At 36.6% G+C, this 25788-nt stretch overlaps 2 protein-coding genes across 3 annotated transcripts; both read right to left on the bottom strand.

Moving 5' to 3' along the window:
• Window positions 1-3373: 3373 nt before the first annotated feature.
• Window positions 3374-7832, bottom strand: LOC136259061 (uncharacterized). 2 transcript variants are annotated; one of them, XM_066052469.1, is made up of 5 exons: window positions 7665-7832; window positions 4553-4704; window positions 4429-4488; window positions 3850-3916; window positions 3374-3552 (listed from the first exon to the last, which is right to left on the bottom strand). In XM_066052469.1, the coding sequence occupies exons 1-5, from the start codon at window positions 7731-7733 to the stop codon at window positions 3520-3522; spliced, it is 381 nt and encodes a 126-aa protein (XP_065908541.1). In that variant the 5' UTR covers window positions 7734-7832; the 3' UTR covers window positions 3374-3519. The 2 variants fall into 2 exon arrangements, with proteins under 2 accessions (XP_065908541.1, XP_065908542.1); XM_066052470.1 differs by lacking the exon at window positions 4429-4488.
• Window positions 7833-19713: 11881 nt separating this feature from the next.
• On the bottom strand, window positions 19714-25506 carry LOC136258677 (uncharacterized). Its single transcript, XM_066052019.1, has 2 exons — window positions 25246-25506; window positions 19714-20289 (listed from the first exon to the last, which is right to left on the bottom strand). Exons 1-2 carry the CDS (start codon window positions 25412-25414, stop codon window positions 19877-19879), a joined length of 582 nt encoding a protein of 193 aa, XP_065908091.1. The 5' UTR covers window positions 25415-25506; the 3' UTR covers window positions 19714-19876.
• Between the last annotated feature and the right edge of the window lie 282 nt (window positions 25507-25788).

Here is a 25788-nt window from a genome sequence, read left to right as displayed (position 1 = left end):
TACGAAGTGATTATTTCATAGCAAATGAATGAATCTATTTTAAATAATACTAGCACTCTGGAAACAGCACTGTTTATATCAGTTAGCTATACAAGTTATTAAAGAGAGGAAGCTCTGTTATTATTATTATTGTTTACTGTGCAAAACCTTATACAAAGAGTATGTATACAAGCACAGGTAATGATTATGGTACAGTTAATCAACAAATTATATAATTAATAATTGTGCAGTTAGCTTTGCTTTAAATAGTTCAAAACTTGAGCAGGTGATGAAATTATTAGGCAAGTTGTTCCAGATCTTCATAGCTGATGGGAAGATTGAATAAAGAATGAATCCTGAACTTGTTATAATAATTGTGCTAAATCTGCATATGTATTTAAGCAATGATGTATTATTAGTGTATGTGTGTATAGTTTTGTTTTTGTGCTGTACATATGTGTTTTAGCTCTGGTAAGGAAGAAAGGCTCATGCCGATTACCAAGAGGATAATAATAAATCAATCAATCAGTCTGTCTGTCTGTCTATTTTGTATAGTAGTCTCATTGAGTGACCTTGTAAACAGTAGTTGGATGGAGCTGGTATAAGTATGGTGTCAATTAGTATATCTATTAATTGGCGCATGATCTTAAACATCATGAAAGCTTTAAGTTGATTTCTGCAGTGAGCTAAAGATGATCAATTCAAGTTTTGCAACACATTTGTGACACTTGCATATGAAAAGTAGTTATTGTACACAAATCTTGCATAGCGTTTTCAATAGCTGAGATGTGCTTTTGTTAATAAGGATCCCAAGTTGCACTGGCATATTCTAGAATCAGTTTAATAGGAGACTTGTAACAGTTCACTTTGACAGAGATTGGACAGGTTTGATGATTACATTGTAAAAATCCTTTAACGCTATTAGCCATGCTAGTTCTAGTCATTCTCTAGAAAGCAGTGGACTGATTTATCAATTGAATTATATTTGTTTGGTTGAACCATTCGAGTGATATGACTGATCAGAGTGATAAGAGTGATTGGAGTGATTTGTCAATGATTGGAGTGATCCAAGTGATCCAAGTGATCTGGGTGTTTGGGGATATAAGTGAAAAAAAAAGTGAATGTAGACTTATATTACAGTACTTGGAAACATTCCATTATTTCTAAATTAACATGCGAACTCTTTAACAATTGAATAGTATTGCAGACGTACACTTTATGGTCAGTGTCCCCAAACATCAACACTTGTCAGGTAGCTAAATAGCTGCATAACTAGCGCCTTACACACAGAGCTACAGCCTGAGATTATTGCAGCCCAAAATTGCCTGCAGATAGCATCTCAAAAATTTTCCTAGGTGAGGATTCCCTTAGGCCTTCCTAGACTATAACTTCCTTCAGCAACATTAGGACTGAGCTTCACCACTTTAACTTTTAGTCTGATGTCCTTGATACAATATAGCTACACTGTTGCTGTCTACAAAATGATGTCACTATACAGTGTATTATGTAGCAGAGTTCCAGGGCTTCCAGGGCTCCACAGGTTCCAGTTCCAGAGGTTTCAGAGTTCCAGAGGTTCCAGGTTCCATGGTTGCAGAGTTTCCAGGGTTTTAGAGGTTCCAGTGTTCTGTTCTAGAGATTCCAGGTGTGGTTCCAGTGTTTCAGAGGTTCCAAAGGTCCTGGATGTTCCAGGGTTCTACAGGTTCTGGAGGTTCCAGATTCAAGGTTTTGAGAGGTTCCAGGTTTCAGAGGTTCCATGGTTCTAGGTCTTTAAAGGATTTTGGGGTTCTAGAGGTTCCATGGTTCCAGAGGTTTCATAGTTCCAGAGGTTCAGGGTTCTATAGGTTCCAGGGATCCAGGTTCCAGAGGTTTCAGGGTTCCAGAAGTTCAAGAGATTACAGAGGTTCAAGGATCCAGAGGTTCCAGGGTTGCAAAAGTTCCAGAGGTTCCACAATTCCAGAGGTTCCACAGTTCCTGAGGTTTCAGGGTCCCACGATTCCAGAGGTTCCAGAGTTCCAGGGTTCCAGAGTGTCAAGGTTCCAGAGGTTCATGGGTCTAGGGTTTAAAAGTTTCCATGGTTCCAGAGGTTCAACAGTTCCAGAGGTTCCATGGTTCAAAAGGTTCCAGAGGTTCAAGGTTGCAGAAGTTTGAGGTTCCAGGGTTCCATAGGTTTCAGGGTTCCACAGACTCAGGTTCCAGAGGTTCAAGAGTTCCAGGGTTTTAGAGGTTCCATGGTTCCAGGGTTTCAAAAGTTCAAGGTTCCAGAGGTTCAAGGGTCTAGGGTTCCAGAAGTTTCACAGTTTCCATGGGTTCCACATAGTATCAGTGTGTATAGGCAAACATTTATCATTACAATGGCAACATAATACATGCTGTATACTAACTATTGGCAGTTTAACAACAATAATACTGTATACCATAATATGTGTGCCAAACTGGAGAAAATTTCATTACTAGATAAGTGTTGTATACACTTGTTTGGCTGATCCTTTAATCTTGTAGAAACTGTAACTTGTACTATAATGATTAATACATTTTGTATGCTAGTATACAGTAAGTATACAGCATCTATATTATGTTGCCATTGTATGTTTTCCTATATGCAGTGACACTATGTAGGATTATATGCACTGCACCTATACACATTGAATGATGATACAAACATGTGGTACATCTAGCACAAAGCTGACTGCTGATATGGACACCTTCCCAATAGCAAATGGAACATTTTATTTGGGATATAAAGTTATGTAGACATGTTTACAGTCTACCATAAGACATGTGCACAAACGTATGCTTAACATATAAACATGGGCAACTACAACTGTACCATACTTACATACATGCAAGTTAGTTCCAAAACATAATGAAACATTAAATTTTCTTACTGAAAAACACACATATGGCACACAGTAGTACTATTATGGTGAAGTGGAGTAGCTATGACATCCATATGGAGGAAGCCTTAAAGTTTGCTAGCAACTGAGTGTGAATTTAATATTATTTGAGCTTTAAATTTTTGTCATGTGTATACGTAGTTAATATGTCTAGCTAATGATATCTAAATGTTTAAGCAGTTTTGACTTTGGTAGTCTTATCTATGATATCTAAAAGTCCACTTTCAGGGGGAAAACACATTGTTCTTATTTGCAATCTGAAAGCTTCATTAGTGTGATCCTGATTCATGAACTTGAGACATTATCCAAATACTTGTCATCATCCACTGCGATCTTTGAGAAGCATTAGTTGGCATTGTTTGCCCCTACCCAGCTATGGAAACAGAGACTTTGACATCTTGTGTACATAGTATAGTACTGGACCAGAGTCTATATTTGTAAGGGAGATAATTGGAGGAATTATTGTATGTATGTACCGTAGCACTGATGTACACGTTAATTTTCTTAAACAAATCATTAGCAATGAAAACTTCTTTTTTTATGACTGCAACAGCTCAAATGTTCAATACACTTAGTCTAGTTAGGCATCAGCACAATAATTAAAAATGTTTGATTGCACTTCTTAGCTTGACTGGTGTATGCCCACTTAGACAGCAGCTTCTACATCTTTAGGAGGTTTCTGCAAAATGAAAAGAATACTGTAAGCAAGTACATACATGTGTACCATATAGAACAAATATTAATTTTTATGTGGTAAAATATTAATGAATTAGACGATCAAGCATTTGGCAAATCATCAAATTCCCTCCAATAAACTTTTGTGCTATAATATCCACCCACTTGATGTAGTGGAACATTATTTAAAGCAACCCTGGCCTTTCAAAGACAAATTAGACAATTGCATCTAGTAAAATTATATATTATGGTGTGCAATAGTAAGTCAGCACACAATACATGTACGATAGATAGTACAAACCTTAGATGTAGGTTTCTGAACTATCTTGGTCGAGGAGTAGTTAGCATGACATTTATCCACACACCAGCTGTTATGAATAATAGAATGATCAACAACATTACTTGTGTTACTTACATTTCATGCCAAAATGGTATCATATATTATAGAGACCCATAACTGCTTTACTCAGGACTGGAATTATTCTGCATGATGTCATAGCTAATAACTTCTCAGGAGGCACCGATAGGTTATAAAGGTGAATAATGTACCAAGAAGTTTATAGTATGAATTGTATGCAGTCAGAATAAGATGTCAGATTGTACTAATAAAAATTAATGTAGCTTTTATAGTACAATTAATTATTAGAAATGATAATGACTATCGTATTGAACAAGGCCCATACCTATAATATACCAGTAGGTCCTATTATGGCTCCTATTGTATTATTCTTGTCAATTTTGTCATGGCTCAAGATTTTTGGTGATGGTTTGCAGGTATGCATACTCTAAATCTAAAGAGTGTGAAGTAGTCATACATGATTGAGATACTCTAATGGAGCAGTCAACCACACTAATACACTAATCTATAGAACAGGAATACCTTAGTTCAGAGTGGAACATCTTATCATGAGACTTTAAACTATAGCCTGTCATTAAGCAACTATGTTGATGAACAGTATTCATGTAACACCATGTCAACAATACTCTTTAAAGATAATACTTACTGGAGCAAGTAGAGGATATTCTTTGCAATCACTAACAAATTCATAATGAATGCAATAACTTGCAACACATTATTGTTTGACAGTAGCTCCAAAACACTGATACTGTTTAAATGTATGATGCTATCATCATCATCCTTTGTATCATGGAGATGCTGTGAAATCAAAATAATAGTATGCAAATCTGTTATGCTGCCAAAGTTCATGACAGTAGTGATAATCAAAACATTCAATAGCTATATAGTTATTTATGTTGTTAAAATATGTGACTGGGCCTGTGAAAATAGGGCATGTGGGCACATGATTTTTGCCTACTGTTTTGAACTTTCATCACTCATAACTTTTTGTACCATAATGCTATGGCAATGCAAGTTTCAGCTCTTAGTAAGCATTTAATTGGCTTTAGAATGCAAGTTACAGAATGCAAATATTCTGTTCCAGAACTAAGATATGACTTGTAAAGTGGCGGGGTGTAGTTTGTGCCCACATGCCCTGTTTTCGCAGGCCCGGTCACATATATCATTCTTGTGAAAACATGTATTAGGAACTTGTCCGGTAAAGTTTTGATACAAAAATGAAGATGTTACAAGGAAGATGAAAGGAAAAAAATAAGATAAAAGGAATAAGTTACAAGTAAACAGCACATGTACAAGAAGCCAGTTACATACACATTATAGATGTCATAGCCAATTATTACAGAATCAATATTTGTGACTGGATTCTGGAAAATCAAACTAAATGTCCCATTTGAATATTAAAATAAGACATCACAAACTTATGCTCAGCTTTATACAGTAATTGTATTAGTAGTCAGTATTCTTAATTACAAGAAATTCTGTGAAATAGTTTAACAGGTGCACAAGTGCTTTAATAGTGACACATATATTTTAAGTGTAAATTTCTGTGTGTTTCAAACGCAACATTAAGACTGATTCCTGAAAATTGCATCACATTTAGTGGCCTCGGCTTTACTACTGAGACCGAGTAAGAGTAGAATGTGTGTCAATGCAATGTTCACTGATATATATATAGAGACTTTTCCATGTTGACCAGAAACCAGCCTCCAAGTACCTGGTACCTTGACAGTCTAGGCTAGTTATAATCAAACCCAAATGTACCTTCAGTGTGACCTGAAATGTTTCCAATATGCTATACTTTTATAATTTAAAAAAAAGAATTTTCCTACTGACTGACTGACTGACTAACTAGCATTCTAACTTGCTAACTGCCTGATACCACAGGGAAGGAAAGCATACAATGAATTATAAAAGCTAAGCATAATGCTACAGTCTTGATATGTTTTACTGTTAAACATTGTTTCAACCATCCTTTTGGTGTACTGCAGTATGACTGTACAATATGCACACATCATGGACTTACCTTTGTCTTCTTTTCTAATATTTTACAGACAACACTATAGTATCTAAAAGTTGAGCTGGATCCTGAAAAACAGCAACTGTAAAAGTGAACAGTGGAGTTTTTGTCAAGAGAATTAACATTTCAGCTAACAAGGTGACGGTAAAGGTGTTGACAACGGACACTTGTGATTTGGCTCCATTGCAAGTTCAGGAGAGGGTTGTAATAGGTACTAAATTTCATGGCTTCCCATAGGAATATGTGGTAAAAATTTAAATTGACTGTAAATATTGTGACAAGCATTTGACTGAAAAGATTTTAAAATATTTTTTTGTGGGTCAAGCTGAGCCAAATTTTAAGATCGTATGCAGTTGTATTCAAATGATTTTGAGGATTCAGCTCAACACGTGCTTGCATTGCTATATAGTCTATAATAATTGATTTGAGGTAGTTCACTGTTTTCTCCATCACATAAGAATAAAAGTAATGGAAATCGTCCGTAATTTTTTGTATGACACCTTAAACATAAGAAGCTTTGCAGATTTATTTTAGGCCAGCTTCACAAATAATATTTCTTTGTGTAGGGCTGTGTAACAGGCAGAACAGTTGAAAACTGCAAAAGTGTAGTTGAACAAAGTGTTTATAGATATTAAAATAGGGGCACACACTTTGTCATGCTTAAATTAAAAGTTATTAAACTAGTGCATAATAATGATCATTGAAATAAAAAGTAAGGGCTGATCACCACCTGACCAAGTTTAATTCCTATAATATATACTTTAGCCATTCTGGTTAATTGTCTATGATTCTAAATTTGCATTTCAGGCAATGAAAAAAAGTCTGCAGATGGTCTGCAGTTGTGCAATCTACTGTAAAAAATACAAAAAACACAACTACTTAACACAAAACAACACATACAGCTACTACAGTGCAAAACAAGTTAACAGCAATAACAACATAATATTATTATACTGTACTGTGATTATACTTTAAAATTATAATAAAATTGATAATTATAACCAGCATGTCAAAATGAACAATGGCTTTCAATTCCCAATATGTTGATTGGTCACTATTATAAGCATAGTCTATGAATAACTATAATATACAAAATCAAAATCAGTGTCTCAGTATAGCTATTAAGTAGCTAGCTAGCTAGCTAGCTAGATTATACTGACCTACATGACCTTACTGTAAGTACATACGTTGTTATTATTATTATTATTGTTTACTGTGCAAAACCTCTTACAAAGAGTATATACAAGCACAGATAATAAATCAGCAAAATTAATTATGTGGTTGTAACTGTACATACATGCGACTGGATTTGCGAAAAGGGGTCTTCCACATGCACATCCAATTCTAGGAGACCATAACTTAGTGTTCAGCTAACATACAAACCTGAAATGTTTCCTCCTATATATGTTGGTACTCCTATACTGACCAAATTTCAAGTCAATAGTGTTTTCTATTCATTATTAATTGTCATAGTTGGTAAAAAAAATTGGATGTGTGAGGAAAACGAAATCCTGTCACATAATGTATGTATAGCTACGCACACGTACAGTATAGCTATAGCTATGGCTGTAGCTACAGTAGTTTATAGTTGCTGACTTCAGAGACTTCGAGCAAAAGCGCCACACATCACGCATGCCTGCACCAATGGCATATATGTGCTGTAGGTTTGGTCCCAGTGGGATAGCTAATATTTCGCTATAGCTACTGTAACTGTAGCTTCATGACAATCACAGTTCCTCACCTTGACGTCTTCGTCAAGCTGAAAGTCATGATCATCCTCGAAGTCATCGTCATCTCTAGATTTCAGCATCACAATCGGTAGGATCAGCCGTGAAGTAGCATAGAACGAATTTAAACTTGTTCTATCGATATGAACGCTATAGTCAAGTCGAGAGAGTCGAGTACGGGTAAAAATTATTTGTAGGTTAATTAAGCGCGCGCGCGACGTGTAGCTTTGATATTCTTTGGTATTCAGCGTTATTACTATAAGCGCACGTGTTTCAGTTGCAGCAGAGAATGCATTCGCGTCCATAGGCGGCGGAAAGGGGGGGGCTAGGGGGCTAAAGCCCCCCCTCAGAATGATATCACACCGAAATTATCTTTCTTGGAGTGGGGCTGAAAACCGTGATAAAGATCGAGATACTCTAATAGAGCAGTCACTCTAATGAAGTAGTCAGTGTGTAGCGAGCTATGTAAGGATTTTTATGTTGTTTATCAGCTAGAAATGGTAGCTGGTGAGGTGGAAAGCTCTTGTCAGTTGGTTGTGACCTTTTTTTTTTTTTTTTTTTTTTGGTCTCACCTTACCAAACTATAGAAATAAGTCTGGGTCAGCCCAGCCCCCCCTCATATCAACTACTTCCTCCGCCGCTGTTCGCGTCAACACGCACGTACGTATATACAATTATATTAATAGCTGACAGGTTATTTATTTTCTTTCGACTATTACAATTATATTAGCCAATAGCTACAAGGGGTAGCTTACAAGCTGGGACTCTGGTACACTATCAAAGAAATCCAATTATAAATCCATTAAATATTTAGAAATCCTGAAATCTATAATCGCTTTTATACTTTCATTTCTGTCCGTTCACGAATTAATTTCATCATAGGCGGCGAAGGGGGGGCGAAGCCTCCCTCAGAATGAAATTATCCTTGGAGGAGTGCATGGGGTTTAAAACCGTGATAAAAATCGATATACTCTAATAGAACGCTCATATACTCTAATAGAGCAGTCAAGACCTTCATAATAACGTGTTACTAAAAGTAGGCCAATATCCTCCAATCAAATCCACAGAGGATATTGGTAAACTACAAAGCGATGTCAACAATACAGCTATGTGGAGCCACTCTACAGACTTATTATTTAATGAAGCCAAATTTGTACATGTTCGTTTCTGGGCTAAACCATGCACCCTTTGATCTGGACACCACAATTTACACAGTTAATGAAAACCCTATAAAGCAACTCTTACAACACAAGGATCTTGGTATCATTTTCTCCTACAATATCAAGTGGACAGACCACTATAAAACTATCACTACTAAAGCATATCAGATTCTAGGCTTGATCAGACGTACATTTAGGGTCACTTGTATAGAAGCTGAATAGCAACTCTACATTTCCTTGTTAGATCACAAAATTATAATGTACTGCTCACAAATATGGAGACCTCAACTAATAAGAGATATAACTACCCTGGAACATGTGCAGCGTAGAGCTACTAATAAAATTGACTACATCTCATCTTATAAATCAAGGCTACAACAACTAAATTTATTACCGTTAATTTACATCTATGAACTGACTGATTTAATGTTTCTGATCAAATCCTTGAATACACCAACAGACAACTTTGACATCAAAAATTTTATCTCTTTTAACACCAACAGCACTAGATCTGGAAGTCACTTAAAACTACGCTATCCTAGGACAGTATCCACTGCTCATCATCATTTCTATTGTAAGACTTTGGAATCATCTATATACCTGTTATAAACTTATCTCTACCACCTCATGTCATCAAATAAAAGCTCACAAAACATCTATGGGACCATTTTACAGTTAACTTTAACTCTGATCAATCCTGTTCATTTCATTACTTATGTCCATGCCACTGATGCTCAAGACAACCAATCTCCACAATTTCCTCCCTCTTTAATGACCTGAACTACAATTTCGTAATAAATACATGGTTACTCTACATAGTTAAGTAATAAGTAATTGTAATGTAATTAATGTATAGCTGTACATTTCTGGCTGTGGGAACAGGTTGCCCACAGACCTTTGATGCAGGTTCTCCTGCTTCAAAAAGCATTATAAATATAGCTTCAAAAAAAAATTTGAAAATAACAAAAACGAAAGAAGTTGCCTACAGTGGGAGTCGAACCAGGTACCTCTTACTTTAAAAGTTGGTGTCTTACTGCTGTATCAAGTGTTTCAAGGAGGCTTTCGGTTGTTTTATACTGCTTATAAATGCTATATATTCATATTAATCCTGTAGTCAATAAGTTTTTAACTGGCAAATAGCCTGTTTTGACTAAAAGTTGCTTTAAATTGTACCTATGAATTAATTTTGGCGAACTTTGCATGAGACATTGTGAACGCTGAAATGGCTATACAGCCCCCTGCTGCCAGAGACTCTATACTCTGGTGACTGGTCAGCTCCCCTCATATCAGCTACTTCCTCCGCCACTGAATTTCGTGAACTTCGAAAGCAGCAGTCATCGATTAAAATCATCGAAGATGAGGTTTTCAGACAATGACTACTGATTTGGAGTAACTAGGTGCTGAATACTTTGTGAATCAACCATTACAAAGCACAATTGTGCTCCTGTTGAGGCTTCTTTAATCCCCTCTTGTCTACTGTCCCTGCATGTTTCCTACACAAGTAGTAGTGAGAACGCGAGTGAGAAAGTAGATAAAATTAATTAATTTTGAATTGTATTTATAAATTCTTATTTAAATACTAGTTAAATATTGGGACTCTCGTACACAATTTAGGATTTTTAAAGCTTGTGAGCTACCCCTTGAGCCAATATTTTGTTTTCTCTGGTTCCCTTTTCTTTAACCATGCATGTATTGCAAAGGAGTAGCTAACCGTGCAAAAAAAATTTGTGTAAAAATATTTTCGTATGATTTATGCGAATGACTGCTCTATTAGAGTAGTTCGATCTCATTTCTTGTAAGAAATTTTACTATAAGTTTTGCATACTAAAATTATTTTACGTTATAATCCCAGAACATATAGTACATAGACTATATACGTAGACCATAATTATGGAGGCTATTTGCTACACGCACGTACGCACGCACGCACTGCTATACTGAGGTTTTCATCAGCGTTCGAATCTGCGTTACGCCGTGCGTGAGTGAGTAGCGGTTAGCGTGATGGCCTTTTTTAGCACTAAAACGCTAAACAGTTAGCATACCTATAACCAAGTAACTTCCATAATAGCGTTTATCTATAAGTGGCTACTGCACAGTAAAAACAAACTAGTGAACGTCACTACTAAATGTAGTGAACGTCACTACTAATGTCTGCCACAATACTAACTATTTTTGTGTAGTGACTTTCACTACTAATTTTGTAGTGAACGTCACTACATTGACCACCAAGTAGTGACGTTCACTACAAAAAGTAGTGACGTTCACTACAAAAAGTAGTGAACGTCACTACTTAAAAGTAGTGAGTATTGTGGCAGAGCAATTCATTACTAAATTTTTACAGTGTGTACATTGAGCTACACACACCCTCTTTCTGACTGATGAACTATATGCAATTTTTTTTGTGTGTGTGTGTTTGAGTAATTTAAATGAAAAAAATACAATATTGACATCTGAAATATGAGAAAAATAAAAGTTATACTTTACATAAAATCCCCACTTCCAGCATTGCCTTAGATGACAGTTCAGCATAGCTAGGACTTTAATAGCAGTGCTGATAGCTAGAAAGCTAGCTATGCACGTGAAAAGCACATGCAGTACTATGTCATATGGGGACTTTCTTACACACTTGACAATCAAAAACTTGAAAGAATACAGCATAAAGCAACCAGAATGATTCCATCTATCAACCATTTATCATACTACGACAGATTAAGACATCTAAACATATCATCTTTACAACACCATAGACGAAGGGGTGATTTGATCTATTTGTACCAAATTCTCAAAGGTACACTGTTAAAATGAAGAGTAACCACAACTCTCAAGGAGTTCCCAGTGTAGGGAGAATTTAACACCCCTGGAGAGTAACCATTATTCTAAAGGAGTAACTGGGGAGTAACACATGCTCTGAAGGTGGTGTTGCTTACTCTTCAGAGTAATGGTTATTCTCTTCAGAGTGCTGGTTACTCTCCATGGGGTGTTAAATCCTCCCTACACTGGGAACTCTCAGAGTGGTGGTTACTCTTTATTTTTAACAGTGTAGTTACGATATAGAAAATCATTTATTTACCCCATCCACTTATACTGTAACAAGAGGTCACACAAGGAAATTATTCAAACATCACACTAATTCGTATACTAGATCTAATTTTTATAGTAACAGAGTAATCAATGACTGGAATTCATTACCCCAATCTATTGTTGATTCTCCCTCTGTCAATGATTTTAAAACACTGCTGGACAGACACTACAGTAAATGCTTATTAGATTTTGTATAGTAATTAGAATAGCTAAGTACATAATTAATTTTGTTTATGGATGTACAGGCATAAGCCTTTATCCTTCAAATACAAATACAAATACAAATACAGGAAAATATTCATCTGGTTTATTGTTACACATTTTGATTGAAGAAGTCATGTATACATGCATATGCATGTTTACCAAACTAGGTAATTCAGGCCTCCACTGTACCACACCATGCATTACAATTGACAAGTCAATGACATGTTGTTCTCCACAAGCTGAACAACAACAACAAGAAAACCCCTTTGGATTTTACACACTATTTGAAACATTAAGAAACCGAAACTTCAGGTTTCCAGAATCTGGAATCTATCATGGAACAGGACACATTTAAAACTTTTAAGTTAAGTAATAGTTTCTCACATGGTAGCATTGTTCTGAATTATAAGTTTGGTGAAAAGATCGAGATACTCTAATAAAACAGTCAGGCAATATAAACTACTCTAATATAACAGTCACTTAGCTGTATAGTGGAAAATCCTTTTCAAAATTCCTGTATACGCCCATGAATTTACATCCTCATGTCATATTTATTGCATGTATAAATCACTAGTTAATAGTAATTAACCTTTGCTTCACAATAGGTTTAATGGTAAATAGGCCTCAGGGAATTATGCTCCAATATTCCATTCAGAATTTCTCCGAAAAAGTTATCATTATGCTCTTATTATTCCCAAAATGTACTCATTATTCTCAAAATTATTCCCAAAATTTTTATCTAATCCAAAACAGCTAAGCTGTAAAAAAAGTGTGCGGCCCTCAAAAAGGCTATGGTGAAAAAAGATGTGAAATCCAAAGTGGCGGCCAAGAAATGGCTGTGATGGTAGGTTAATGGTAAAAATTTTAATAATGATAATTCAGGTAAATTTTGTGAAGTGGCACAAAAATCCACCTGAATTGTCATTATTAAAATTTTTACCATTAACCTACCATCACAGCCATTTCTTGGCCGCCACCTTGGATTTCACATCTTTTTTCACCATAGCCTTTCTGAGGGCCGCACACTTTTTTTACAGCTTAGCTGTTTTGGATTAGATTTCATTTCTTTTTGTATTTGTATACCCCAAAGCCGGCCTATGGCCAGCTTTGGGACTTTTTTAACCTATGTTTTTTTTCTTTACTACAGGAAGAAGAAAAGATGAAGTAGATGTACTTTAAATATTTTATCAGTAAATGTACAAATTTTGTATATAATACATATGTGACTGGATTTGTGAAAAGGGGTCTTCCACACACATCCAATTTGCCAACTTTGACAATTGATAACTTCAGATTGGAAAGAGCTATTGCCTTGAAATTTGGGCAGTGGTGAACACCACTATAGCTGAATACATGGTGAATTTTCAGGTTAATATGTTACTTGAACACTGAGTTATGGTCTCCAACGTTTACGGAATTGGATGTGTGTGGAAGACCCCTTTTCGCAAATCCGGTCACACATATTGATTACAGAAATCTCCATGGTGGTTTATTTGTAACTGAACACTCTACAAGGTGACTTCTTCTAATTGCTCTCTCTACAGGGTGAATTGTTTGTAGCTGAACAATCTACAAGGTAACTTCTTCTAGCTGATCTCTCTACAGGGTGATGTGTTTGTAGCTGAATTCTGTACAGGTGATTTGTTTGCAGCTGAGCTCTTTACAGAATGGTTTCTTTGTAGCTGAACTCTCTAAAAGGTAACTTCTTCTAACTGATCTTTCTACAGGGCAATTTGTTTCGGGTAGAATTTTCTACAGGGTGATTTCTTTGCAGCTGAACTCTCTACATGGTGGTTTCTTTGTAGCTGAACTCTCTACAAGGTAATTTCTTCTAGCTGATCTCTCTACAGGGAGATTTGTTTGTAGCTGAACTATCTACAAGGTAACTTCTTATAGCTGATCTCTCTACAGGGTGATTTGTTTGTAGCTGAATTCTGTACAGGTGATTTGTTTGCAGCTGAGCTCTTTACAAAATGGTTTCTTTGTAGCTGAACTCTCTCCAAGGTAACTTCTTCTAACTGATCTTTCTACAGGGAGATTTGTTTGTAGCTGAACTATCTACAAGGTAATTTCTTCTAACTGATCTCTCTACAGGGTGAATTGTTTGTAGCTGAATTCTGTACAGGTGATTTATTTGCAGCTGAGCTCTTTACAGAATGGTTTCTTTGTAGCTGAACTCTCTCCAAGGTAACTTCTTCTAACTGATCTTTCTACAGGGTGATTTGTTTGTAGCTGAAATCCCTACAAGGTAACTTCTTCTAGCTGATCTTTCTACAGGGCAATTTGTTTGTAGCTGAGTTCTCTACAGGGTGTTTGTTTGCAGCTGAATTCTCTACATGGTGGTTTCTTTATAGCTGAACTCTATACAAGGTGACTTCTTCTAGCTGATCTCTCTACAGGGTGATTTGTTTGTAGCTGAACTCTCTACAGGTGATTTGTTTGTAGCTGAACTCTCTACAAGGTGATACTTCTAGGTGATCTCTCTACAGGATTCCTTGTTTCTAACTGAACTCTCAACAGGGTGATCTGTTCATTGCTGAACTTTCTACTGGGTGATTTGTTTGCAGCTGAACTCTCTAAATGGTGGTTTCTTTTTAGCTGAACTCTCTACAAGGTAATTTCTTCTAGCTGAATTCTCTACAGGGTGACTTGTTTCTAGCTGATCTCACTACAGGGTGATCTGTTCATAGCTGAACTTTCTACAGGGTGATTTGTTTGCAGCTGAACTCTCTACATGGTAGTTTCTTTGTAGCTGAACTCTCTACAATGTGACTTCTTCTAGCTGAACTCTCTACAAGGTGACTTGTTTCTAGCTGATCTCTCTACAGGGTGACTTGTTTCTAGCTGAACTCTCTACAGGTGATTTGTTTGCAGCTGAACTCTCTACATGGTGGTTTCTTTGTAGCTGAACTCTCTACAAGGTAACTTCTTCTAGCTGATCTTTCTACAGGGTGATTTGTTTGTAGCTGAATTCTCTACAGGGTGATTTATTTACAGCTGAACTCTCTACAAGGTGAATTCTTCTAGCTGAACTCTCTACATGGTGGTTTCTTTGTAACTGAACTCTCTACAGGGTGATTTGTTTGTAGCTGAACTCTCTACAGGGTGATCTGTTCGTAGCTGAACTCCCTATAAGGTAACTTCTTCTAGCTAATCTTTCTACAGGGCGATTTGTTTGTAGTTGAGGTCTCTACAGGGTGATTTGTTTGCAGCTGAACTCTCTACATGGTAGTTTCTTTGTAGCTGAACTCTCTACAATGTGACTTCTTCTAGCTGAACTCTCTACAAGGTGACTTGTTTCTAGCAGATCTCTCTACAGGGTGACTTGTTTCTAGCTGAACTCTCTACAGGTGATTTTTTTGCAGCTGAATTCTCTACATGGTGGTTTCTTTGTAACTGAACTCCCTGCAAGGTGACTTCTTCTAGCTGATCTCTCTACAGGAAGATTTGTTTGTAGCTTAACTCTCTACAGGTGATTTGTTTGCAGCTGAACTCTCTACATGATGGTTTCTTTGTAGCTGAACTCTCTACAAGGTAATTTCTTCTAGCTGATCTCTCTACAGGACAATTTGTTTGTAGCTGAACTCTCTACATGATGGTTTCTTTGTAGCTGAACTCTCTACAAGGTGATTTCTTCTATAGCTGATCTTTCTACAGGGTGATTTGTTTGTTGCTGAACTCTCTACATGATGGTTTCTTTGTAGCTGAACTCTCTACAAGGTGATTTCTTCTATAGCTGATATTTCTACAGGGTGATTTGTTTGTAGCTGAACTCTCTACATGATGGTTTCTTTGTAGCTGAACTCTCTACAAGGTAACTTCTTCTAGCTGATCTCTCTATAGGACAATTTGTTTGTAGCTGAACTCTCACATGATTGTTTCTTTGAAGCTGAACTCTCTACAAGGTGATTTCTTCTAGCTGATCTTTCTACAGGGTGATTTGTTTGTAGCAGAACTCTCTACAAGGAAACTTCTTATAGCTGATCTCTCTACAGGTAGATTTGTTTGTAGCCGAACTCTCTACACGTGATTTGTTTGCGGCTGAATTCTCTACATGATGGTTTCTTTGTAGCTGAACTCTCTACAAGGTAACTTCTTCTAGCTGACCTCTTTACAGGGTGAATTGTTTGTAGCTGAACGATCTACAAGGTAACTTCTTCTAACTGATCTCTCTACAGGGTGATTTGTTTGTAGCTGAACTCTCTACAAGGAAACCTCTTTTAACTGAGCTCTGTACAGGGTGAATTGTTTGTAGCTGAACTATCTACAAGGTAACTTCTTCTAGCTGATCTCTCTACAGGATGATTTGTTTGTAGCTGAACTATCTACAAGGTAACTTCTTCTAGCTGATCTCTCTACAGGGTGATTTGTTTGTAGCTGAATTCTGTATAGGTGATTTGTTTGCAGCTGAGCTCTTTACAGAATGGTTTCTTTGTAGCTGAACTCTCTACAAGGTAACTTCTTCTAGCTGATGTATCTACAGGGTCACTAGTTTGTAGCTGAATTCTCTACGTGGTGGTTTCTTTGTAACTGAACTATCTACAAGGTGACATCTTCTAGCTGATCTTTCAACAGGGTGATTTGTTTGTAACTGAACTCTCTACAAGAAAATTTCTTCTAACTGATGTCTGAACAGGGTGAATTGTTTGTAGCTGAACTCTCTACAGGGTGATTTGTTTGTAGCTGATCTCTATACAGGTTACTTATTTCTAACTGATCTCTTGAATTCTGTTCAAGGTGACTGCTCGATTAGGATGACTACTCTATTAGAGTATCTCGATCTCGCACTTGCTACACCAAGTTGGATTTCGTGTTATAACTCCGTGGCTTTAAGTCTGATTCTTCTACACCATTGAAGAGCCTTTCTAAGATGATTACTCCATCTGCACAGTGAATTTCAAAGCATTACCCCAAGCGGTTTATCTGGTAGGCGTGGCAAGTATTCGTTTTTTATTAGTTAATCTCGGTTGCATAATTGTTACATACTGTTGGTTTTGTTGTTGTATCTTCCTGGTTTTTAGATCGATTTCTTTTAAACCACAAAAGGTTTGAGGTTCAATAGTTAACCTATTCACCCACCGATTTTCAACTTCTTCCCTTACACGGTTTACCCTGTAGGCGTGACAACATATTGGTGTTACTTTTCGTGCATAATCGCTCATAACTCTTTGCCTGTTTATGGTATTCCAGCCAACGTTGGTACCGAGATTCGCCTTTATACCCCCTTCTGTGTGCCAAATTTCAAGGCAATCGGATAAGGCGTTCGCGTTTTATAGCAGTTTTTGTAAGTGTGCAAAAAAAGTAAGAAAAATAAGAAGAAAAAAAACGAAGAAACTAAGCCAATTTTTGAAGTCGAATATCTCAGGAATGCCTGAAGCGATTTCGCTCAAATTTGGAATGTGGAGTACTGAAGTTGGAGGGAATGTACACAGCAAAATTCGTCTTGTTTCATCAAGGCAGCACAGAGCTACGGAGGTGCGAAAATTGCGTTTTCTTTCTTCCTGTCAATATACTCACGAGGTTGCGCGCCGGCTTCTTGGGCCGCACGACACACTACCGTGTGTCTTGATAAAAAGTGTTCCACTTTTGCAATTTATAATGTTTAGCAGGATTTTGGTACAGTAATTATGTTGTTCTATTAGACAGGAAAGTTAGCTTTTAGCTGCTAAGATGCTTAGTCACTTCTGCAATACGGTAAAGGTATTCCGCTGACTGTTCTATTAGAGTATAGGTGACTGCTCTATTAAAGTATCTCAATTTCAACTTACGTGAAATCGCATAATTATGTCACTTATACTTTTATGTCACTTATACTTTTGAATCACTTCAAAATGCCAGAATAATTCCGTATTCTTTTACCCCATCGTTATGCTCAAAATTATGCAGGCATAATTCCCGGACCCTATAAATGGTAAAATTAATAATAACAACTTTACATATAATTACTGAAGTAGAAATTTTTACAGATTGTCATTGTGCCATTCTTTTGTAGATATCTACAGTCCTGTATTAAATAGCTTAAGTCAATGAATGTGTGTACAAGACCAATTACTTTTTACCATTAATTGATATACCAGTTAACGTTGTAGCACTAGCTATATATCATTACATAATTGATGTGGGTTTGATAGCAAGTTACCCAGGGGCAGATCTATAGGATTTCCCAAGGGAGGGTGCTAAGCTAAGCTAGGGGCATCTATACTAGTGGGGGATAGGATACAACTAGTTACAGGTAGGATATGAAGCCCATGACTAGGCATGTGTGGAGCACACTCTACTATGGGGTGTGAGGACATGCATGCTACCACAGGAAATTTTGCAAATTCATCCTTCTAAGATTGAATTTTATTATAGTTTTGACTGAGTAAGCATAATCATTGTGAGGCACTTTTTATGTGAATCACTATACTCTAGTATACTCTAGTATACTCTAGTATACTCTAGAATAGTGGTATGTAATGCTATAGCTGTCATATAAAAGGGCACAGCATTAATGCTACATATGGCTTGAATGAATAAAATTTATTTTAAAAGAATTTTCAATTTATTTTCACCAGGGAAGGGAAACTACTTATATGGTTGGGAATTTCTGATTTATACAGTGGTTATTGTAAAACATCTTCTTTGAAAGATTTGAATTTAAGGCAATGGTGTATTTTCAACATGCTGATAAAGTACTTCACCCGAGCTGCAACATACAAGTATAAGGGATGTATACAGTGGTCACATTTTGGTTTGTTCTAAAGTTATTACAGTAGGAGAACATGTGTGGGGATTGGTCAAGTAACTTTGAGGGTGCAGTCTCCATGCAGATGCTATATCCCCAGGTTAACTTAATTTATAGAATGTGCATGCCTGAAATATCAATAGAATTATTTGCAAAGGTAGCATTTCAATCTTCACATCAAGTTTGTAGCTTATTACCCACTAGGCCACCAGCTACATATAAAATCAAAATAAGTTATTTGCCTTTTAAAAAGAATAATATGATTCACAGTACATAAAACTGTAGATTTTGTAACATTTAAGCAAATGGTACGTCAGGATAAGATGTACATGCATGCACGTACAGGTAAAGAAGAGCTTCTATTTCAGCTCACATTATATACTGGTCTCTGTTCCTTATAATATTATATAGATAAGAACTTTAGTGATGGTTGGTCTATTGGAATAATTGACTGCTCTGTGCTCTAATAGACTTTTGTAGCAGTTTTACCACTGAAATGTAATTTGACCACCTCTTGTTAATTCCTTGCTTTTCTCTACTTGCTCTTTTCATCGTCCATGTATGCTTTAGATGTAACTGCACTGGACTGCAGCTGTACATGTAGCTTCTTATTAGCCATCTTAGGCTGCAGGCTATAAGCCTTGGCACAAACTGGTATGTCATGTGTAGTTCTGTAACTACCTAATATAAAACTGCAGCTTATAAAAATGTTCTATAATTGCTCAGTGTAGAACTGTTGCATTCTCTGTATATGGCTGTTATAGAACAGTTTTTGCTTTATCTTCCCAAACAAGGTTCTTTGTACTGTATTACAATACCGGTGTTCCCCAAGGTGTATATGTAGCTACAGTACATGATGATGCTGATAAGCAATCACTGTAAACAATAATGTACTGTAGCTACAAGAATGTTATTGCTTTAGAAAAATCTGTGTGTAAAAATACACTGTAATTATAAACAAATTGTCATTGTTATACTGTAAAAGGAGTATAATATAAATGAGAAATCCGAAATGTAACAGTAATTCACACATTCATGTACAGTGTACAATATCTCATTCAGTTTCACTTCTTAACTCCTTTATAAGGTTTATGATGTATTTGACAGCAATTTTTACTGTAAAGCGTGCAGCCATTCCTCCAATTATTCCCCCTACCATTGGTATGGGAATAATCGCCTGGCCCAGTGCCATACCATATTGCTCTGCTCCATAAGACAACACTACCTCAATAAACGCATTAGCTATAATATCTGTAATAAACTCAGACATGTCAAAATCCTTGTTTCCATAGTTGGCAACAATGCCCACCAGTGCTTTTACAAGGATCACAGTAGAAGATGACAAGTATTTGGATAATGTCTCATGATTAGGGTCCCAGTCATGAAGCTTTCTCATTGCAAAAAGGAACAACCTAGTGTCTCCTTGAAAAATGGACTTCAAGATATCATCCATCAAACTATCAAGGTCTAAACAGTAGTATAAAATATAGTAGACATATTAGCTATACACACAACAAACAAATTAAAATTCACATTCCTGGAATTTTGACAGCATCATTTGCAAAATTACCACTTATCTTTACAATTAGATTATGGAACAGTCTTCCTGAAAAAATTGTCAATCAGCCATCTTTAAATTAAATTATATTTTATTGTTGATTACAGTTTTAATAATTACTGTAGTCTGTACTGTATATAATCTGTGTATCATATGTAGTACATACAGTTTCTACACACTCAGTTAAAAATAAAAATTGGTACTCTATAGGAACCAACATCACTATACACTCTAAAAAATGAAGTGTGCTTTGCACAAAAAATGTGTGCCCTGTGACACCAAAGTGTGGTGTTTTGATGTCACAGGGCACACACTTTTTTTTACAGTGTACTTCTACAAGTTTTTAGGCACTCGCACATTATGCCGGAATAATTTTGAGAATAGGTGGCAAAAGAATCAGGAAAAATTCTAGAATAATAGGATGATCTTCAGGAATAGTTATTAATTAGAATTCACATATTTTTCACCGAGAATTTCATCCTCAGATATTGCTAGATCAAAATCATGGTGAGATACTCTAATTGAACAGTCACTTACCCTAATAAAACAGTCACCAGTGACTGTTTATTAGGGTATCTCAATCTTAATGCATGCAAGTGGTTTTATATGCAGCTGCAGAAGAAAACCCATGTGACTTCTACTGTTTCAAGATGTACTCAAGGAAATATTTGAGAATAATAGGTGACTAAAAAAGAATTTCCAGAAAGAATAATAGGTAATTTCAAAAGCATAATGTACTCAGCTTATACAAGTTTTATATGGCTATATATGCACGTCCATGTGTGCCCTAGGCCCTAGCCTGTGATATGTGGTGTTTGACAACTGAACAATTATGCTACAGCACATAGGAAAGCTTCATTCAACATTATGTAAAACCTGATTTGTGATTGGAAATCTGTTCTGTGATTTGAAACCTGATTTTAAAAGTCATGCATGATTGCTGTAGTGTGAATTGTCAAGGTTATTACTGAGTTCTGAAGGACAGTAAGTGATAATTATGATTAGCATTAGTTTTCTGTAACTGTCAGTTTGTGATACACTTAATTTTGTGAGACTAGTTATCAATCAGCTCTAATTATTTGCATGGGTGGAAATTGGATCATTTTTGAATGCTAGGTGATGGACATAAAATTATGTGAATGGTAGTCTTTTAAGGTGTCATACTCCTGAAATTCACACTGAAAATTTCAACCCATAGCTTTTGGCCTACCCAAGCTGTAGCTAATTGAGGTCTTCAGACAATCTGAGAACAGGTATATATAGTGTAATTTAATAATAATAGACATTTTTTCAGTTCAGTGATTAAACTATGGAACCAGCTGGGTTACAGAAGAACATAATTATGTATAATGCTTCCAGATGCATACACTGAGTTTTGTAATGATTTAGAGATTTATAATACACAATCGATTTTAATGGTGTGTGTTATCTGTTGTGTAGGTTGCTTAAGGGTCATTCCATGTCAAATCACCGAGAAATTGTAGGGTCACTTCTCTGATTTTGACGAAACTTGTGTGTTTGTAGTACTTATGGTGCTCATCACCCATACCAATTTCTACCCTCATACACCACATAGTTTTTGATTTATGACCACAAATATTTAGAATATTTCATGAAAAATCGGTCCGTTGTGAGTTACAAAATCAAGCTGGCAGTGTTCGCGGTATTATAGTAGATATCCCATGCAGTATTGCACACCTTGAAGCCCATTCTGCTGATTTAGGTTTGCAGACACACAAGACCTTTGATTCAACTGCAAGTTAAATGTATGCATAATAAACAGGTTGTGACAAAGGCATGCCAGTAATACAAGTTTGTTACTGATGCTGTTTGGTAGCAACGGTCATTTCTTTTTTGTCAGAGTACACACAACCATGGCCACTTCTTGTCCTTGGGTATATGAGAGTTAGAATGTCATCCATTGGTATAGTGTGGATATGCTGGGGCTCTGGGCACTTGAATGAGTTTAATGGACCATGTGGATACAGAAATGTCAGCTTCACGTCCTTGGTGTCATTACAAACTTCAAGCACACTGATTCTCTTCATGTAAACAAGTGACAAATCCAGCAATTGATTCTGGTGAAGCTTCATTTTTGCTAGAGTAACTGTCTCTTTCCAAAATATCAGATTATGAGTAAAATTTTATTTCCACTCTGCTATCTGAGATTAGCACAAAAGAGTACAGTTTTCTTGTACCATGGATTGTATGTGATAGTTGAAAGCAACGTCCCTGTTGTCTTTATTGTTACAATATCCAAAGTAAGCAGCTGGTATGTTGCTACATGCTCAATTGAACAAATGACGTGGTGTCATTAGCTGGTCATTGTACTGCCTTTGCAAGTTATATAAGCTGGCTACATTTGAAAACTATATACAGTAACTAAATAAATTGCAGCACAAAGGTGGTCTTTCAATACAGGTGGTCACTAATACAGGTTGCACTGTACTTGGACACCTTCATTGTGTACAACAAAGTTGGCATGGCCTTATCCGGAGTGGTTATTAGAGGTGTACACTCCCACATAGCAATAATAGACTACAAAATTCCACTACATACCACAACATATTTAATTATATCTCTTGAGCCCACCACAAAAATTTTTCCAACAATAGGCCATAACCTAATTATTATTTGCTAAAAAATGCAAAGAATTTGAAACAGCACTTTTTTTGAAATATTAAGGATTAAAGTTTTTAGTAGAGCCCTTTTGAACCTTAATTAAATTGATATCCCATAGTTTATGGAATACGTGAATGTTCAATTAACAGTCTTTAATCGCTGAAAATCGTATTTTAAAATATTAACACAGTGGTGAGCAACAATTGATTTTGTAACTCAAGACGGACCAATTTTTCATGAAATATTCGTGGTCATAAATCAGAAACTATGTGGTGTATGAGGCTAAAAATTGGTATGGGTGATGAGCACCATAGGTACTACAAACACACCAAGTTTCGTCAAAATCCAAAAGGTGAACTACAATTTCTCGGTGATTTGACATGGAATAACCCTTAAACTAGTAGCTAAAGCAGTGTTTATCTTCTTAACAGCAATTACTGGGATTATTATATACATGCAATTCAATCAAAATGGCTTCAGAAACATTTGATATGTGAATTTCTGCTTCTTCTGGTTGGATCACAACATTACCTGTGACAAAATTTCATTAATTTTAGCTATTGAAGATGGCATAGTAGTAAGTAAATGAATGCAAAGGAATGTTTTTGGCTTGATGTAAGCAACAGCTGTCCCATTTGCAAAAAAAGCGTAGAGTGTCCTTGAGTAGCTGTACACCCTTAGCCCCAACAATGTATATCTGATGAGGCATAGCTAATCAAGTTTTGAAAATACTATATTACTGGGAAGTGGGAACTCATGCTAAGGGTTATTGGTGTGGCCAAGTAGTGTGCCTCTGAGCCAGTTTATGAGAATAGCTCAGTTAAGCTACCAGCCAATTCAAGTGGTTGGTGGTATTGTCCATCAATAACTGCCCAGGCATTGTTACGTTATATGGATAAAATTAAGCATTTGAGCATTGATAGCTAACCTTCACTCAAAGGTCTGTGAAAAGGTTGTAAAAAACTGTTTGCTTTACTTACCACCTTGATTGTATTGTGATATTGACCAGTAATCACTATCAATCACTAGACTGGCCTGATTTCATCATCACTTCATCAGAGTTAAAATCACTAATTCAGAGCAAATTGAAGTTGTGAGAACAATTTCTAAGCTACAGAAAGCAGCACTTTTGGGCTCATACAGGATCATGCATGAAAAACATTCTATCAAGAGACTTGCCTTCTACATCAATAAATAGCTAACACTGTTTATAGTTACCACATCATCGTATCTAGCTATACAAGGCCGGCTCTGGAGGGGGAGGGGAGTAGGCCATGGCCCACCCAACATTTTCACAACTACAGTCAGTACGGGAAACCATATAATTGTGCTTGTAAGTCTACTGCTCTTTTAGTAAAACTTCATTCGAAAACGTCTTGTAAACTATAGCAGTATAAAACACTATAGTCTGTACTGTACTCTTGTCTGTACTGCATTAAATAGATTAGAGGACTTAGATTACTGTGCTACAACAGACTATATCTGTCCAGTTTCTCAGACATGGAATATTACAGAAACGTTTTGGCAGGAGGCAGGAGTATGCATCAAAATATTTGTGGGTGCCTTATTTTCTATGTGTGCAATTGAGGCCACACCACTGATGCAGTTACAGTACTGTGGTCAATATTCATCTAGCAACTGGACAATGAGAGAGATAAACGCCATAATAATTGACAATTATAGATGAACAAATAATTACAAGAGGTCAGGAGTCCAGTCTCAGGGTTACCTTAAAAAGTATGGAGCCCAAGCTTAGATTGAATGCTTTCACATGCAGCTGTTAATGAACGAATTCAATGTAGTTAGCTATTGATATCTATGTCCAACTAAAATTAGGCTAAATATGCTTCTGGATGGCATTTCCTAGGTAATAATTTCAATTTTTTTCCTGGGAGAGCATGCCCCCTGACCCCCCTAGCAAGGGCATGCTATGCAAGCTGAGTGTGCTTCCGGCGCACACTATCTATCATGCACCCAACATTGATGGCCTACCCAATCCAGAGTCGGCCCTACTATAACACTGTAAAGCTTTAATAATAATAATAAAATAATAATATTTGTCTAACTCTGTAGTCATCTATTTGTATGATTTGGTTAATCAGTAAAGTTAAGATTGTGTCTCAGCGGCCCTGAGTGTCTAAGCCACGCGTAGAGTCTGGGCTAATAGCTTCCTACTGTAGGTATACTGTATACCAATACTATAGTGGGGTCACTGGGGTGTAGCTCGGGTGTATTGCACTTACATTTCTTTCCCTCTCGTTCCACTTCCACCTTTACTGCTTTTCCTACACCCACTTTACATGCTTCTTTCCTAAAGTCGAATCCTTGAGCAGTTTTCATAAATGCCCGTGAGAAGACGTTACGTCGATTCCTCGACACTCCCCTAGAAGACTGACTTCCACGTCTCGACATACAGTAGATACAATCTTAAGAAAAACTACTAAACTGATCATAGATAATTAACGAGAAAGCTTGACTGAAATAACACACCGTCCAGGGTAATTCCCAGGGTAGTCCCCTTGGTATTCCCCATTAGTCATCAACATGCAGGCTACACTGAGAGGGTACCATACCTACTTTCCGGAAGGGGAAAATTCCGGACACTAGGGACGGGACACAATTGATTATCTATCGGCAATGCACTCGTGGTATACATTAGTCAAGTGGTGCTAGAATATAAAAAATCGATTGTGGGAATACGTAGTTACCAGGCAGTAAGCTCAACTGGTTTGCCCAGGGGTAGAACCACCAAAATAATTATACTACTGTATTTGCTAGCTAGATAC

The sequence above is a fragment of the Dysidea avara genome, chromosome 6 (genome assembly GCF_963678975.1).
Source record: "Dysidea avara chromosome 6, odDysAvar1.4, whole genome shotgun sequence".
Lineage (NCBI taxonomy): Eukaryota > Metazoa > Porifera > Demospongiae > Dictyoceratida > Dysideidae > Dysidea > Dysidea avara.
The sequence above is the reverse complement of the archived record's forward strand: the minus strand, read 5'-3'. Positions and strand labels throughout refer to the sequence as shown.